We start from the raw sequence: 19,255 nt of genomic DNA, 5'->3' as shown, positions 1-19,255 counted from the left end.
GTACATGGCTAAACAATCTCCATGGAATGAGATGTGCCAATGCTAATACAACTGCATACCAAATACCATTGACTTATTATAAGTCGTTCCCTTTAAACAAACCTAAACACAAACATTAACTTGTAAACCATGTAAAAGTTTCAAAGTCAAAGAACCATCATCAGGGGTGGGGCTATATAATCTCCATGGAAACGATACTTGCAAATGCCAATAAATTTGCATACCAAATATCAATGACTTAACATTAGCAGTTCATCTAAAACTGATCTAATCACAAACTAATACATGTAAACTAAGCAAAAGTTTCAAAGTAAATAGACCATGACTGAGGGGGCGGGACCAAATATTCTCCATGGAAATGAGATGTGCTAATGCTTATACAACAGAACACCAATTAACATTGGCCAACCACTAATGGTTCCCTTTGAACTGACTTATCACAAACTAATACATGTAAACTTAGCAAAGTCTATAGACCATGACTAAGGGGGCGGAGCCAAATAATCTCCATGGAAATGAGATATGCCCATGCTTATACAACTGCATACCAAATATCATTGACCTACCTCTAGTGGTTCCCCATAAATTGACCTAATCACAAACTAATACATGTTAACTATGAAAAGTTTCAAAGTCAATATACCTTGACTGAGGGGGCGGGGCAAAATAATTTCCATGGTAATGAGATGTGCCAATGCTTATACAACTGCATTCCAAATATCATTGACCTACCACTAGTGGTTCACCATGAACTAGACCTAATCACAAACTAATACATTGTTGATGCCGCCGCCGACGCCGGAAACAGCATACCTATGTCTCGCTTTTTGACTCCGTCAAGGCGAGACAAAAACCAGTAGTTCTCTGTAAGATTCTTATGAACTGTTTGAACCATTCAAAAGAAGAATTCAAAACCTAAAATCTTATGCAGTTCATCCAAATTAATTGCCTTTTTAATAGATTATTTCCTGCTAAGTTGTCTGATAAATATCTTGATGTTCCAAATGGTTTTTCAAATGTTGTATTCTGACAATTGTCCAGCAAGTTATGACAGTTTTTTTTATACATGTATTGTGCACATCATAGTAGTCTGTATTTATTTGATATTACATCACATCTGAACACTTCAATGCACAAATGTAGCTAGGGGCTGTCTTGTTCATGTAGTCTTGTATGAGCTTTTAATCAGTGTTGGAAGCCTCATCGGGACGTTAAGATGAAGAACAGCGATAAGTGATACATATTCCTTTGGGTTATATCAAGTGCACATTACGACTCATATTTGTTATGAATATACTATATCCCTTGTTTTCCTCCAAATATATTTGATATCAACTTGTCAGAAATTAACTATGTTTAATCAAAAATCAAATATGATATAACACCAGGCCAATATGTCATTTCTTGAGTTTCAAAGCAAAACATTCATCAGGAACACTCAAGGTAAATGTTTCGGAAATTGAAGAAGTACGAAAAGCACTTCTAGTGACAAAATCAAAAGGACATTAAAATAAGTGAAAGCCTGCTATCCTCATATCCATGACGGTACTAAATCATTTGAGTAATGTCTTAAAATAAACCAAAGCCTTGCCAAAAGGTGTGAAAGCATCCATCTAAAAAGATGAGTAATAGACAGTTTTGGAAAAAAGGGTGATAAAAACTAACTAATAACAACCAATAATTGTTTCATCAGCATTATAAAATGCAAAATACTTAAGACTTTCCAATAATTAAACACATTATTCAATCAAATATTAATAACAATTGTATCAATGACCATTTCCAATATAAAGTTATATTGGACATTGACTTGAACTTTTGATAATTATTATTTATTGATACAGAGATGTTATCCTACATATATTAATTGATACTATTTGTTGATCAACTGACATTTCCTGTCCTGTTTCTAAGACAAGGTGATTAATGACGGCTTTAATAATGCTTTGTTGATTTATATTTCTTTTTCAGGAAACAATAAATAATAAACTTTGTTTGACACTTAATCATTGGAAGCAATACAATAAACTGATCTGGAACTATTAATGGATATGAAGATGGACCATTAATAGGTGAAAAGATAGACAGATAGACTGAAGAAGTTGGGATTGACAGATTAAATAAATAAAATTGCTGGTTTTATTGAGACTGGATAGGGGTTGCTTTAGATGGTAGAGTTGAGGAACAGGATAGGAAGTATATAACAAACCCATGGTTGGACAGGTAGATGATTGGTCAACTGGATAGATGGATAACTTCAAGTCATACTTCAACATCTTTCTTGCCAATCAACACAAGAATGCAATTATTGTCTTGCTAAGCATGCCTACTTGTAAAATTATAGGAAAGTTCAGGATTTTTTGTAGAAGAAAAGTTTTTTGTCTCTATAATGATGAACACTGTAAAGTCAGCAAACACAATAGAAAATGATAGAAAACAAACAAGAATGTGTCCATAGTACATGGATGCCCCACTCCCACTATCATTTTCTATGTTCAGTGGACCGTGAAATTGGGGTCAAAACTCTAATTTGGCATTAAAATTAGAAAGATCATATCATAGGGAACATGTGTACTAAGTTTCAATTTGATTGGACTTCAACTTCATCAACAAGAGTGCACATGCTGAAATGTCTCGCCTGTTTTACTGACCATTGATTTTATGTTGAAAGTCTTAAAGATAAAGGTTTTACTAAAAGCATTAGAGAAACTTAACATTTTAAATATCTATGACAATGAGGTCAAGGTTAGATAAATTGTGTCAGACAGACATATACAACTTACAATTTTTTTTTATACACCACATATTTTTGACCTATTGCGTATGCTAATTAAAAATCAGACCAAAACACAATAAAATGCTCCGCTGGGGCGCAGCTTGATACGACCGCAGAGGTCGAACCCTGAACAGTTGGGGCAAGTATGGACACAACATTCAAGCTTGATACAGCACTGAATTTGGATTGTAATTAAATATTTGACACAGCATAGGTTTCTCACACAGAATGAAAGTGGTCTAAGAACTTAAAATTTTTTAATTTACCTATTCAAACCATATCATTATTATTTGCTTTTATATATAAATCAGAAATAAACAATTTAAAATGGAAAATCTTAAAGAAAAATAAAATGCTTCGCTGGGGCGCAGCTTGATACGACCGCAGAGGTCGAACCCTGAACAGTTGGGGCAAGTATGGACACAACATTCAAGCTTGATACAGCTCTGAATTTGGATTGTTATTAAATATTTGACACAGCATAGGTTTCTGACACAGAAAGAATGTGGTCTAAGAACTTCAATTTTTTTAATTTACCTATTATGGTCCAATGTCCAAAATCAAAATACATGGTTAGATTCAGCATATCAAAGAACCCCATATATTCAATTTTTGTTAAAATCAAACAAAGTTTAATTTTGGACCCCAACTTGGACAAACTTGAAAACTGGGCCCATAATCAAAAATCTAAACACATGTTTAGATTCAGCATATCAAAGAACCCCAAGAATTCAATTTTTGCTAAAATCAAACAAAGTTTAATTTTGGACCCTTTGGACCTTAATGTAGACCAATTTAAAAAACGGGACTTAAAATTAAAAATCTAAATACACGGTTAGATTTGGAATATCAAAGAACCCCAATAATTCAATTTTTGATGAAATCAAACAAAGTTTAATTTTGGACCCTTTTGACCTCAATATGAACCAATTTGATAGCGGGGCCCACAAATAAAAAATCTAAATTCATGGTTAGATTCAGCATATCAAAGAACCCCATATATTCAATTTTTGTTGAAATCAAAAAAAGTTTAATTTTGGACCCCAACTTGGACCAACTTGAAAACTGGGCCCATAATCAAAAATCTAAACACATCTTTAGATTCAGCATATCAAAGAACCCCAAGAATTCAATTTTTGTTAAAATCAAACTAAGTTTAATTTTGGACCCTTTGGACCTCAATGAAGACCAATTTAGAAAACGGGACCCAAATTAAAAATCTAAAAACACGGTTAGATTTGGCATATCAAAGAACCCCAATAATTCAATTTTCGATGAAATCAAACAAAGTTTAATTTTGGACCCTTTTGACCTCAATATGAACCAATTTGATAGCGGGGCCTACAAATAAAAAATCTAAATACATGGTTAGATTCAGCATATCAAAGAACCTCATATATTCAATTTTTGTTGAAATCAAACAAAGTTTAATTTTGGACCCCAATTTGGACCAACTTGAAAACTGGGCCCATAATAAAAAATCTAAATACATGTTTAGATTCAGCATATCAAAGAACCCCATATATTCAATTTTTGTTGAAATCAAACAAAGTTTAAATACTGGACCCTATCTTGGACCAACTTGAAAACTGGGCCCATAATCAAAAATCTAAACACATGTTTAGATTCAGCAAATCAAAGAACCCCAAGAATTCAATTTTTGTCAAAATCAAACTAAGTTTAATTTTGGACCCTTTGGACCTCAATGTAGACCAATTTAAAAAACGGGACTTAAAATTAAAAATCTAAATACACGGTTAGATTTGGAATATCAAAGAACCCCAATAATTCAATTTTTGATGAAATCAAACAAAGTTTAATTTTGGACCCTTTTGACCTCAATATGAACCAATTTGATAGCGGGGCCCACAAATAAAAAATCTAAATTCATGGTTAGATTCAGCATATCAAAGAACCCCATATATTCAATTTTTGTTGAAATCAAAAAAAGTTTAATTTTGGACCCCAACTTGGACCAACTTGAAAACTGGGCCCATAATCAAAAATCTAAACACATCTTTAGATTCAGCATATCAAAGAACCCCAAGAATTCAATTTTTGTTAAAATCAAACTAAGTTTAATTTTGGACCCTTTGGACCTCAATGAAGACCAATTTAGAAAACGGGACCCAAATTAAAAATCTAAAAACACGGTTAGATTTGGCATATCAAAGAACCCCAATAATTCAATTTTCGATGAAATCAAACAAAGTTTAATTTTGGACCCTTTTGACCTCAATATGAACCAATTTGATAGCGGGGCCTACAAATAAAAAATCTAAATACATGGTTAGATTCAGCATATCAAAGAACCTCATATATTCAATTTTTGTTGAAATCAAACAAAGTTTAATTTTGGACCCCAATTTGGACCAACTTGAAAACTGGGCCCATAATAAAAAATCTAAATACATGTTTAGATTCAGCATATCAAAGAACCCCATATATTCAATTTTTGTTGAAATCAAACAAAGTTTAAATACTGGACCCTATCTTGGACCAACTTGAAAACTGGGCCCATAATCAAAAATCTAAACACATGTTTAGATTCAGCAAATCAAAGAACCCCAAGAATTCAATTTTTGTCAAAATCAAACTAAGTTTAATTTTGGACCCTTTGGACCTCAATGTAGACCAATTTAAAAAACGGGACCCAAAATTAAAAACCTAAATACACGGTTAGATTTGGAATATCAAAGAACCCCAATAATTCAATTTTAGATGAAATCAAACAAAGTTTAATTTTGGACCCTTTTGACCTCAATATGAACCAATTAGATAACGGGGTCCACAAATAAAAAATCTAAATACATGGTTAGATTCAGCATATCAAAGAACCCCATATATTCAATTTTTGTTGAAATCAAACAAAGTTTAATTTTGGACCCCAATTTGGACCAACTTGAAAACTGGGCCAAAAATCAAAAATCTAAATACATGTTTAGATTCAGCATATCAAAGAACCTCATATATTCAATTTTTGCTAAAATAAAACAAAGTTTAATTTTGGACCCTTTGGACATTAATGTAGACCAATTTGAAAACTGGACCCAAAATTAAAAATCTAAATACACTGTTAGATTCGGCATAACAAATAAATAAATGTGATCAAAGATTTTACAAATCTAATGCGCCATACTGTGCAATTAAAGATTACTTCTTGAAATTTTTCAATATTTGAAATTTGAAAAAAAAATAATATTTGAAGAATAATTCTTTTTAATTTCTGAAATCTGAAATGAGAAAAAATTGGCCCCCCACAATTTCTTTTTATCCCCCCCCCCCCCTTTTTCCCCCAAAAAAATTCTTTCCCTCAAGATATGGTCATAATCTCAATTCAAATTTCCAATGGAGTTGGCAACCATAATTACCCATTTAAATTTACCATAGTGCTAACTTAATCTATTTTATAATAGAATTAATAAAAATATAGTGTCAAATCTTTCATATGGATTTTTTTGTAAAAAAAAAAGATGAAAACATTTGCAGATATTTTTACTGGTCTTCCTTTATAAATATGCATTTCTTTAAACATAATTTAAAAGCAGTGTAAGGGAAGTAACCAAAACATTGTATTTGGATTACCTCCCTTACACTGTTTTAGATTATCTTTATTGTTCATTAACCATTACTTTATACATAATTTAAAAGCAGTGTAAGGGAGATAATTTCAATGATGTATTTGATTTATCTCCCTTACACTGCTTTAAATTATGTTTTGTACTAAAGTATTTGTCCATTAACCAGGACAACCTTGTTTTTCCCCCTTTTTTGCCCCTAATTCCTAAACGGTTTGAGCCATAACCCCCCAAAGCAAATCCTAACCATCCCTTTGTGGTATGGAAACTTGTAGTATAATTTCAGAGAGATCCATACACCGTTCCACAGTTATTGTCTGGAAACTAGAAAATGCTCATTTTTGGCCCCTTTTTGGCCCCTAATTCCTTAACTGTTGGTACCATAACCCCCAAAATCAATCCCAACCTTCCTTTTGTGGTATTTAACCTTATGGTCAAATTTCAAAAAGATCCATTCACTTAAACTAAAGTTAGAGTGCGAAAACCAATATGTATTCGGACGACGACGCCGGACGACGACGACGCCGGACGACGACGACGACGACGACGACGACGACGACGCCAACGTCATACCAATATACGACCACAAAATTTTTTTGCGGTCGTATAAAAAGGAAACCCCCTCCTCCCCCACAAATTTTTTGAACCCCCTTACGATTCATCACCCCCAAACTCAATCCCAGCTTTCCCTTTGTGGTATGGTACCTTGCAGTACAATTTCAGAGAGATCCATACACTTGAACACAAGTTATTGTCTGGAAACTAGAAAAATGCTTGTTTTTTGGCCCCTTTTTGGCCCCAAATTCCTAAACGTTTAGGGCAATTACCCCCAAACTCAAACCCAGCTTTCCGTTTGTGATATGGATCCTTGCAGTACAATTTCATAAAGATCCATACACTTGCACACAAGTTATTGTCCTGAAACTAGAAAAATGGTTGTTTTTTTTGCCCTTTTATGGCCCCTAATTACGAAATTTTGGGGGAATTACCCCCAAAATCAATCCCAGCCTTCCCTTTGTGGTATGGTACCTTGCAGTACAATTTCAGAGAGATCCATACACTTGAACACAAGTTATTGTCTGAAAACTAGAAAAATGCTTATTTTTGGCCCCTTATTCCTAAACTTTTTAGACAATTACCCCCAAACTCAATTCCAGCTTTCCCTTTGTGATATGGAACCTTGTGATACAATTTCATAAAGATCCATAAACTTACACACAAGTTATTGTCATGAAACTAGAAAAATGCTTGTTTTTTTGCCCCTTTTTGGCCCCTAATTCCTAAAATTTTGAGGCAATTACCCCCAAAATCAATCCCAGCCTTCCCTTTGTGATATGGAACCTTGTGGTACAATGTCAGAGAGATCCATACACTTACACACAAGTTATTGTCATGAAACTAGAAAAATGCTTGTTTTTTGCCCCTTTTTGGCCCCTAATTCCTAAAATTTGGAGGCAATTTACCCCCAAAATCAATCCCAGCATTCCCTTTGTGATATGGAACCTTGTGGTACAATGTCAGAGAGATCCATACACTTACACACAAGTTATGTCTGGAAGTTACAAAAATGCTTATTTTTGGCCCCTTTTTGGCCCCTAATTCCTTAACTGTTGGTACCATAACCCCCAAAATCAATCCCCACCTTCCTTTTGTGGTATTGAACCTTATGGTAGAATTTCACTGAGATTCATTCACTTAAACTAAAGTTAGAGTGGGAAAACTAATGTGTCTTTGGACGACGACGACGACGATGACATACCAATATACGACCACAAAATTTTGTTTGCGTTCGTATAAAAACTTAACATTGAAATGACCATAAATATAAGGTCAGGTCAGATGATACCTGCCAGACAGACTTGTACACCTTATAATCATTTCATACACCAAATATAGTTGACCTATTGCTTATAGTACTTGAAAAACAGACCAAAACACAAAAACTTAACATTGAATGAACCATGAACCCTAGGTCAGGTCAGATGATACCTGCCAGACTGACATGTACCCATTACAATCATTCCATACAACAAATATAGTTGACCTACTGCTTATAGTATTTGAGAAACAGACCTAATCACGTAACTTTAACCTTGATCATTGATCAAATGAGGTCGAGGTCAGATGAACCGTGTCTGACGGACATGTAGACATTGCAAGGAACCCATATACTAAATATAGTTATCCTATTACTCATAATGAGTGAGAAATTCACATGACAAAAAAACTCAACTTTTTTTTCAAGTAGTCGCTGAACCATGAAAATGAGGTCAAGGACAATGGACATATAATTGACGGAAACTTCGTTACATAAGGTATCTGCATACAAGGTATGAAGCATCCAGGTCTTCTACCTTCTGAAATATAAAGCTTTATACAAATAGTTTACGCCGCCGCCGGATAGAAATACCTATGTCTCGCATACTTAGTCGCAGGTGAGACAAAAACTAACTGACCAAAAACTTTAACCTGCCCACTCGCACTATCATTTTCTATGTTCAGTGGGCCATGAAATTGGGGGTCAAAACTCTTAACTTGGCATTAAAATTAGAAAGATCATACCATAGGGAACATATGTACTAAGTTTCAAGTTGATTGGACTTCAACTTCATCAAAAACTAGCTTGACCAAAAACTTATAACCTGAAGCGGGACAGAAGGACGGACAAACGGACGGACAAACGGACGGACGTACGGACGGACATACAGACCGAAAAACATAATGCCCCTAGGTGGGGCATAAAAATTTCCAAAATTTCAGTCTACCAGTAATATTGCTGATGTAATCCTGACCTTTGACCTAGTGACATATTTTATTGTTTGTAACAAAAAACACTGTAAAGTCTGCCGACAATTTATATCAAACAATTGAAAACAAAAAAATTGCCAAAATTTCAGTCTAATAATTGCTGTGACCCTTGACTTTTAGATCTATAATCAAAATTGGTCTTGTTCTTTTCAAACGGCATTCTCAAGCTAAGTTTGGTGAATGTTAGACATACATGTATGGTCAAAAGATATCAGAAAACCAAAACTTTGAACCAATATCAGTGTATCTATTTCTGACTTGAGCTTGATGTGATGACCTCAAAATCAATAGTCTTCTTCATCCAATTGGGCAATATCAAACCAAATCTGGAAAGAAGTTTGACATATTGTTCAAAAGATAACATCTGGCAACCAAAAACAAACAACTTTTTCCCCAAATTTCAGTCTTTCAATAACTGACCTATTGACCCCAAAATCACACTGGATCTTCTCCATCCAATGGGATATTTTAAAACAAACACATTTAGAAAAATTTGACACATGGCTTAAAAGATAATCCAGGGAACCAGAAAAAACAATTATTTCCTCAAATCTAAGTCTATCAATAGCTGCTGTGATTTATTTACAACAAATTTTATAGGTTTCTTTTTCCTCCCATTGGACATTGTCTGGAAGCAGAAATGTTGACATCAAAGATGCTGAGAAAGCTTTAGAGCTGCAACACATTTATCATATTATAAAGACAAGTTGATTTCTTTCTTATAATATCATTGTATTTTACCATGTGGTGGTATGAAATAAGGTTTTGAGTTTGAAGTTTAGCTCAAGGGTTTTATTCTGTACCTGAAATTTTAGACTAAAATTGGCATGTGCAGTGGGGGATAGCTATTGTTTCAATAAATAACATTTGTAGTTGTTTCTCCTTCGGTCTTTTCATTGTATGGAGAATAAGTTGCATTTCAATCAAAGGACCATAACTCAATTTTTTTCAGAACTTGTTAATTGAATTGTTTTTTTAATTCAAATACTTTCATATACTTTTTCCAGAAATCCTTGAAAAATAGGATCACAAAAAATATTTTTGTTTACAAGAAATTTTCACAAATATAATTTACACAATGTAGAGTTATTTATCATCTATTATGTTTAAATTTAGAAAAATAGATATTTTATCACAAACAAGCAAAATGAATCATCTCAATTAGTGAAAATAAAGTATCTGACCATTTTTTATTTCCCATGCAATTGGGATAGGTTTTCAGAAATGGCATAACTACAAAATTGTAATTATAATTTGCGAGAAAATGCAGGCAAGATTTCATGGTATAAAGCTTCCTTAACAGTAGCATTTAAGGTGTCCACTGATATAAGATCACATCTTTGAATAAAATTCATCTATGATTTAATGTGGCAAATAATGAAACAGGAACAACACAATGTTGTGTAAGCTACTGCTTAATCATTTATATTCCTGAGAGAAAGGAAATGCATCTACCAAAAAATGAGCAAGGAACTTTCTTACTACTTAGGATGAGTCAATAAACAAATTTCTTTAAAAATTACTATTTTAAATATTCATGCTAATGTTAGATTTGTTTTGAAGTCACTCATGCCTGAAATAAAGGTCAAAATGACCTGATTTTTCAATTGACCTTCAATTCTATTCAAGATCCTGTCAACTAATGAAATAGTATCTCTCTATGAAAAATAATAAGCCATGAACACGATTCTGCAGTCAATAGTAAATTGGTTATCACTGTCTTTTTTTTTTTCAGAATTAAAGGCCCTAAACAGTCTCGACTTTGTCATATGACAATCATCCAGTACCATGAATGCCAACTGATACCAAGTTGAAAAAGAGAATTTCTTAAAGTTACTTTTGATATGATCAATTCTTTTCACTCAAAATTATTAAGAGAAGCAAAGAGGTAACAAATATACAACAATTTGGGCTAATAAAAGGTATAAGAAAAGCCCTTCAATAACTCCAAAGAAAGAAAGAAAGAAAGAGTTATATCCAGAATAACTTGTATTTTGGAATAAAATTACAAATAAGAGCTTGGTTCAACAGAATGCTCAGTAAACCATCAATTATATATATATATATACCTTCATTTATTAAAAATTAAAACAGATAGTTTGTTCAGATGGTGTTTATTCCAACGGCTTCACAATGGGTGAATAGAAAAATTCAACACTTAATTCATTAATTCATCAAACACTGCAGTCATCTTCTACAAGTTCATCAAACACTGCAGTCATCTTCTAGAAGTTCATCAAACACTGCAGTCATCTTCTAAGAAGTTCATCAAACTCTGCAGTTATCTTCCAGATGTTCATCAAACACTGCAGTCATCTTCTAAAAGTTCATCAGACACTACAGTCATCATCTAAAAGTTCATAAAACACTGCAGTCATCTTCTTCAAGTTCATCAAACACTGCAGTCATCTTCTAAAAGTTCATCAAACACTGCAGTCATCTTCTAAAAGTTCATTAAACACTGCAGTCATCATCTAAAAGTTCATCAAACACTGCAGTCATCTTCTTCAAGTTCATCAAACACTGCAGTCATCTTCTACAAGTTCATCAAACACTGCAGTCATCATCTAAAAGTTCATCAAACACTGCAGTCATCTTCTTCAAGTTCATCAAACACTGCAGTCATCTTCTAAAAGTTCATCAAACTCTGCAGTTATCTTCTAGATGTTCATCAAACACTGCAGTCATCTTCTAAAAGTTCATCAAACACTGCAGTTATCTTCTAGAAGTTCATCAAACACTGCAGTCATCTTCTAAGAAGTTCATCAAACTCTGCAATTATCTTCTAGAAGTTCATCAAACACTGCAGTCATCTTTTAAAAGTTCATCAAACACTTCAGTCATCTTCTAAAAATTCATCAAACACTGCAGTCATCTTCTAAAAATTCATCAAACACTGCAGTCATCTTTTAAAAGTTCATCAAACACTGCAGTCATCTTCTAGGATTTCTCAATAAGTTAAAGTCATAATTTACTAAGAGGAAGGAATCTTCCATGATTAAATTGCTATCAATCCTGGATAAGAATACATAAAAACTGAATGACTGCATCATATTTATGAATACTTGATAAAGGAGAAGCTGCACATGATGTCATGCAAAGTATACCCCAACTTGTTTATTAGTCATTGACCAAAAATTCCATGCTCAGTTCTCACTAACAGTTCAAAGTATTGTCAAACAGGAAATAAGTGTCTCATGCATCCGATATTGCTTACATGGAACAACTTATCATAAATTTCCACACCAAGTATTAAATCCTTACAGTCTGCGACCTTAAGCGGTAGCCAGAAGCCCCTGACTAGTAAAAATCTCATCGGACTTGTGCAGAAGCACTGGTGATTGCCCGACCGGTCTAGTGAACATCTGAAATCGTTTGCGAAATTGTAGCCGTTATTTTATTGAATCTATGAGAACAAGTTATAAATTTGTCGCCGACATTGTTTTCATCCGTTAACTGGTATCCCTATTCAATTATATACGGTTGATCACCCTTCTAATAAAAGGAAACCAGTCGTCAACGCGATATAACTAAAGACCAACGAAATCGAGAACGAGGCTCAACCACGTGCTTGCAATAAAAACAATCTATAAATACCGCTCAATGTAAACAAACAATCAAGAATTCGGGGTCTATCCCAGGTAAAACACTGAAAAGTTGAAAATTCCAACATGAATAACCGGAAAAGTTTCGAGTTGCAAAAACCTATGCAGAAAACAATCTAGGCATTTTATTATTTTTTTTAAAACAAAATTAACGAAAGTGACAATATAGAGGGTATTGATAGGTTTTTTTTTTAGGATAGAGAATAATGGGCAATAAAACATAAAAAATATTTGTTTACGAGAAATATTGCCTAAAAAATAAAGAATTGAGAAAAATGAGGTTTTAAAATAGCATAACAAAATAAATAATAAAGAAATGAAGGCCCCTTCCAGATCTAAAAGAAGTGCCAGACTTGACTGACTTACTTTTCCCCCTAAAAAGTAACAATCCCTAAGTTGAGTAATAATTTACTAGGGCTTATTTTACTTGAAATGGTACAATTTTATGGAAAAGATTTTTTTTTTTTTTGGCAAAAGAACTATTATAATTTTTTATTGGAGAAAATAAGAATTTTTCATTTGACCTGGAGAAAAAAAAAAAAATTTTTGATAAGTTATATTCACTTTCAGATACAAAAATGTAACCTCAGAATGCAGGATTTTACATCTAATCTTCCAAAATTTTCTTAGGGGGGCATGCCCCCAAACCCTCCTAGGAGGTTAGGATCACTTCGTGATCCTCACCAGTGACACAAAATTTTTCAGGTCTGGTATACATCAATTCGGGCTAGGTTTTTTTTTAATCAACTAGCCCTATGGTCTAGTGCTTGGAAAAGTTTTTGGCACAGACTGTCCTTACTTATCTATATTGAAGCTCAGTAATATATATCATAAGACAAACAAACAGATGGATAAACAAATGAACAAAGAATGGACAGACTGACTGGCAGATTGACCAAGAGATTGCAGTAGACCATCCTTTCTGTGAATGGAGGCATAATAACATTCACTTACCTAATGACTGCACAGTAGAATCAAAATGTAACTCTGCTGCTTGTTTTCTACTTGACTTTAACTTTCCTGACATATTAACAACTTTTACAAATTCTGCAATAAAAAACATAAATCTGATAATCACAAAATTCATCTGTAAAGGTGCCTGAATTACATAGTTTGGCAATTTTTATAAAATCTTGAAGAACATGTAGAGGCTCAGCACCAAGGGTCTGGAAACAATTATATTTGACAGTCATGACCAAAACTGAAAGCTATTTGTCCTAAACGGTATATAATTTCTTTTTCATCCCTGTTAAATGTAAATATAAGCTTGCTTAAAATATGGCTCATTATCTAGTAAACAGTAAGTCACTGACTGTCACTCCCAGACAGAATGAAAATCCCTTTGTTTCCTCTAAAATATTTAAGTCCGGTCAATTGATCTATACACTTTAGAAGAAAATACAATAGTATCATAATTGTAATACAAAATTATGCATGTATATACTACAACACTGAATTAACCATAACTGAACTAAAATTACATTATTCTGCATATTAAAAAAAATGCTTTAAATAAAATGTTTCTCTATATCCTCTTATGAAGAAACTTTAAATCATCTCAAATAACAAAGGATATTGTCACCATTCAAAGTAGGCTCCCCATAAAAAGACAGTCGAGCATTTTTCTACCTTGCTTACCAAATAAATTAGTCCTTGACCCCGTCTCATTATGGCAAACTCAAACTATCAATTCTGTAAATATTTCAACAACAGCTAAAACTGACATGAAGGAATAAAATATTTTCTTGTTTCTCATACTCTTCATTGCAACAGAAAAACCATTATAACTAACTGCATTATACAGTAATTCTGCTGTCTATGCCACACTAACAGCAATAACAAGACCAATACAGGGTCTAGACCTGCATCACTGTATGTAATTCATTGATGTATACTGGAGCATAACTAATCATTCCCTTTCACTGATGCGAAGAAAACTTCTTCAAAAATTTTCTTTGTACAATGTGTGTTGTAAAATTTCAATCTTACGGCAAACAGAAAGTGACTAAACAGCAGATGTAAAAATGCGCTCCGCCTGAAGCAGCTGGATACGACCGCAGAGGTCGAACTCTGAACAGTTGGGGCAAGTATGGACACAATATTCAAGCTTGATACAGCTCTGAATTTGGATAGTGATTAAATATTTGACACATTATATATTTCTGACACAGAATAAATGTGGTCAGATAACTTAAAAATTTGAAATGGGACATTTAATCTACTTAATGGTCCAATATCCAAAATCTAATTCCATGGTTAGATTCAGCATATAAAAAAAACCATGAATTCAAACATAGTTTAATTTCGAACCCTTTGGACCTTAATATGGACTAATTTGAAAACAGGGCCCAAAATTAAAAATCTGAATGCACAGTTAACGTTAGATTCAGCATATCATAGAACCACAAAAATTCAGTTTTTGATGAAATCAAACAAAGTCTAATTTTGGACCCTTTGGACCTCAATGTAGACCTATTTCAAAATGTCCAAATATCCAATATAGTAATACATGGTAAAAACCTCAAACAATTTAAGACTTTAAATTAATCCTCATTGAAATTGGTTAAAAGATTTGTATTTATTTTCAATTGAAGATTTCTTGCTGTTGTGCAATGCTTTGCTGTTGTGCAATACTTTGCTGTTGTGCAATACTTAGTAAATCTGTTTACAAACAAAATATAATAATTTACACACCCTGTTTGGTGTGTATCTCCTGCCATATCAGAATTTGTTGTTTCTTTATATAGATCAGAAATGATTTATGTTAGAACCAGCTTAGCCAGTATTAGAAAAGTCTTGTTTTTGGCCCCTATTTGGCCTCTAGTTTCTTAACGATTTAAGCCACAACCTTTGAGCCATAACCCCAAAAGTCAAACCCAACCTTCCCTTTGTGGTATGGAACCTTGTGTTATAATTTCGTAGAGATCCATAGACTAATACTTAAGTAATTGTCCATTAACCAGAAAAACCTTGTTATCCCTCCTTTTTTTGCCCCTAATTCCTGAATGGTTTGGGCCATAACCCCCAAAGTCAATCCTAACCTTCCCTTTGTGGTATGGAACCTTGTGGTACAATTTCATAGAGATCCATACACTTATACACAAGTTATTGTCTTGAAACTAGAAGAATGCCTTTTTTGGCCCCTTTTTGACCCCTAATTCCTAAACAGTCGGGACCATAATCCCCAAAATCAATCCCAACCTTCCTTTAGTGCTATTGAACCTTGTGCTTAAATTTCATAGAGATCCATTCACTTATACTAAAGTTATTGTCCGGAAACCAAATGTCTTCTGACGAAGACGACATGATAATTTCAAACTATCTGCAAACAGGAAGCAAAGACATGGCAGATGTAAAAATTGTTTACTAGCTACAAGTCAACATTATAAAGAGTCAGACCAAGTATTAAATTATTTCCTTCCATAGAAGCCAAGAACTTTGACAGAGTTTTCTTTTGGACGAATGGATGGAGTCGAGCGGTTACTATACCTGCTTCAGGTAAAATAAGGGTTGATGGTTCAATCACAGAAAAAGATTCTGGACTGAATAGTAAGTCTGATACCTAAGGGGTCTATAAATGAGACCATTGTAATAAAATCTCTTCATATGTATTGGCTTCATAACGACACATTCACAAAAATATTAAATTATGTATACTTACTATCATAACAGACTAGAATTGTATCTTTCTCTAACTGGGTAACATTAACTACAGGTAAAGCTTCTCCTAAAATCAATGGAACAAAAGCATTAATGGTCTGACTAAAAATAAACAAAACAAGGAAAAATTTGACTTGATTGGATAAAAATTATACAGTATCTGGCCATAATTAAATCTCAAATCTCATTTTCATATTATATAAGACCACATTTTTATTTCTAGAATGTAATCTTAAATCATATGATTATATAATTTATGCATAAAAAATTGAGGCTTCAGATTCAAATACAACAAGACTGGAAAAATTCAAATATTAACTGTATAAAACTAAAGGCATCTAAACTGAGAGTTACAACTTGAACTTGAAGTGTGTCATTGTGATAGGTATTAAACCACTAGCTTTATTTGCTTGATTATTCTGATATATATATAGATTCTACCACTGCATCAAGTGTATTGCACAAGATTTGGTGGTGCAACCTGCATCTCTAATGATTTTTGGAAGATATACACACAATCTTAATCCTTCTTTTGAATGATTTGCAAAAAGATGTGTTCTTTCTATGTCACGTCATCAGGCATCGTCGCCTTTTTACGTGACGTCACAATAGGAAATTCAGAGGAAAGCAAGAAGATTTGACATCATAATCGAATTTTGACCAATGAAGAACTGAGATCAAACGAACCATAAGTTAATTAAATGAAGAAAACCTTTTGATGCTATTGTTCGCTATATTCATGAATAGTTAACCTACCTTCGTTACATTCCATAAACCAACTGGAATTTGAATTCAAATTTATCACATCAAACTGTACATGGTTTCTATCTTGCCTGTAAATAAATAAAACAAAGTTTATATGATTTTTTTTCTTGATACACCCATAGATTTTATCGTTGCAGATAATTAACTGTGGCAGAAATAAGAGTGCATAAAAACCTATGGTGGAAAATGTATTCTGTTGGTACTGCTAGCATAAGTAATGCATCAAAGAACAACAATGACTATAAGGGTAACTTGGGTAGTTACATACAGTTTACTGGACTACGACGGTCTGGCAGTAATGCAGTAAAACTCATGTCTATTAGGCTGCACAGAATATGTAAGTAAGTAGTCTTTTTTTGGTTGGAAAAATGTGGAGGTTATACAAAAAAAAATTAAAAACATTCTCAGTTTAAAACTAAAAGCTGTTTTTTTTCTGAGATTTTAATCATTGTTTGACTGACTAGTTGTAACCTTAGTACATTCAAGTTAAATAAATATATACTTACCCTTTCCTTATACCCGTACAAATCATCGGGTATTCCAATTCAGGGGAGATAAACATTTCAAACACTGTTAAATCCAGTGGCATTTCATCAAAATCAAATGTCTGAAAAAAAAAGTACAAAGTCAATGCAGGAAATAACAAGTGGCAAATTAGATGTTTTAATGCCAACAGAGTGGCAAATCACTGTTGACACTTACATATAATATTCAAGACATTTTAATTCCAACAGAATTACTAATCACTGTTGTGACTTATTACAGACTTTACTGTTGGACTTTCTTGATTTTGATCCGAAAGGTCAATGCTAATCCTAGATAATCAAAGACTTACTTTTAACAACATAAACTTATTGAGTGGTTCATACCACTGCATGAGTATGATCCCAGTGGGCAAAGCTCCACACAGATACTTGTATCCATTGTAGGGATTTCTTCCCACGCAACATTTACTACAGCCTTTTGTATCAGGTACTTTTGTCGTTGGTGTAAACCGTCTGAAAAAAATAAATAACAAGCATTCTGTGAGTATTGCATGACAATACATAGTCCCCTACCGGTTAAAATTCATTGTAATGGAAGGAAATTCTAACTTGATCTATACCTTGTCATGGTGTAAACAACATAAAATAAAATACAAACTTACCACTAAATTCTTCAAACGATTTACTAAAGAAAAGGAAAAAAATCCAAAATGTCATTTATCTTAATACAATGTCTTTTACAAGTCTTTCAAAAAATGAGTTATTTCCCTTTGAACAGAAATCTAGTAATTAATAAGTATTTCATGAAAAAATTTAATTCTAGGGAAAGTTAAAAAATGAGTTACTTCCCTTTGAACAGAAATCTAATAATTAAGAAGTATTTCATCAAAAATTTATTTCTAGGGAAAGGGCTTTAACTGAACAAGGAGAAAAGCTAAAATTGTGAAAATCGAACTTGACCTGTAACTTGTCATGATAAAACAATACACCAAATATCAAATCAATATCTTCAAGCATGAAGAAAAAAAGTCTGGAAAACTGAATTGCCGGACTGATGGATGGACAGACGGACAGAGTGCAAACCTAAAGTCCCCTTCGACTTTGTCGGTAGGGGACTAATAAAATAATGAACACAAAATATGTATGAGGTACTCATGGGAAAGTTTTACTGAGAGCATAAAAAAACTGTTTTAGGATTATTTATAAAGTTCAAAGTGCTTGGGTCAAATTATTACACCCTCTAACCCAAATCTATTTTCAATTTAGCTCCATTGGCTATTCATACTTTAAGAGGTTAGCTGTTTGATATTGATTCAAAATTCAAGTACGTTCCCTCAAGATAAGGCTATTTATTATTATGTTTCTCAGATTTAAGCCTTGTAAGTATCAACCACACTGTCAAACCAGTTTCATCTTAATATAAAACAATGTCTTTTTAGCACAAAGTTGCAACAATGTAGAACTCAGCCAATCATTGGTTGAACATTAAGGAGTATCTGTGTCACAGATGACAACAGATATGTGCCAATTTTTGTGACCACAATCAATTCTGTGATCATCAAATGAGACTTATCACCA

The 19,255-nt window shown here is 33.2% G+C and overlaps 1 protein-coding gene across 4 annotated transcripts in view; it reads right to left on the bottom strand.

Annotated features, from left to right (window-relative positions):
- The window catches only part of LOC127698221 (mitogen-activated protein kinase kinase kinase kinase 5-like), a 90,554-nt gene that overhangs the window by 18,178 nt on the left and 53,121 nt on the right, over positions 1 to 19,255 (bottom strand). For all 4 annotated transcript variants that reach the window (XM_052201574.1, XM_052201577.1, XM_052201575.1 and 1 more), the window contains 5 exons: positions 18,028 to 18,190; positions 17,699 to 17,799; positions 17,184 to 17,260; positions 16,429 to 16,494; positions 13,722 to 13,814 (listed from right to left, as the gene is read on the bottom strand). In XM_052201574.1, coding sequence (XP_052057534.1) covers positions 13,722 to 13,814; positions 16,429 to 16,494; positions 17,184 to 17,260; positions 17,699 to 17,799; positions 18,028 to 18,190 — 500 coding nt within the window. The remainder of the gene's footprint in view (positions 1 to 13,721; positions 13,815 to 16,428; positions 16,495 to 17,183; positions 17,261 to 17,698; positions 17,800 to 18,027; positions 18,191 to 19,255) is intronic.

Source organism: Mytilus californianus, unplaced genomic scaffold, assembly GCF_021869535.1.
Source record: "Mytilus californianus isolate M0D057914Y unplaced genomic scaffold, xbMytCali1.0.p SCAF_4, whole genome shotgun sequence".
Classification (NCBI taxonomy): domain Eukaryota; kingdom Metazoa; phylum Mollusca; class Bivalvia; order Mytilida; family Mytilidae; genus Mytilus; species Mytilus californianus.
Note: the sequence above shows the minus strand (reverse complement) of the source record. Positions and strands in the feature narration are given on the sequence as shown.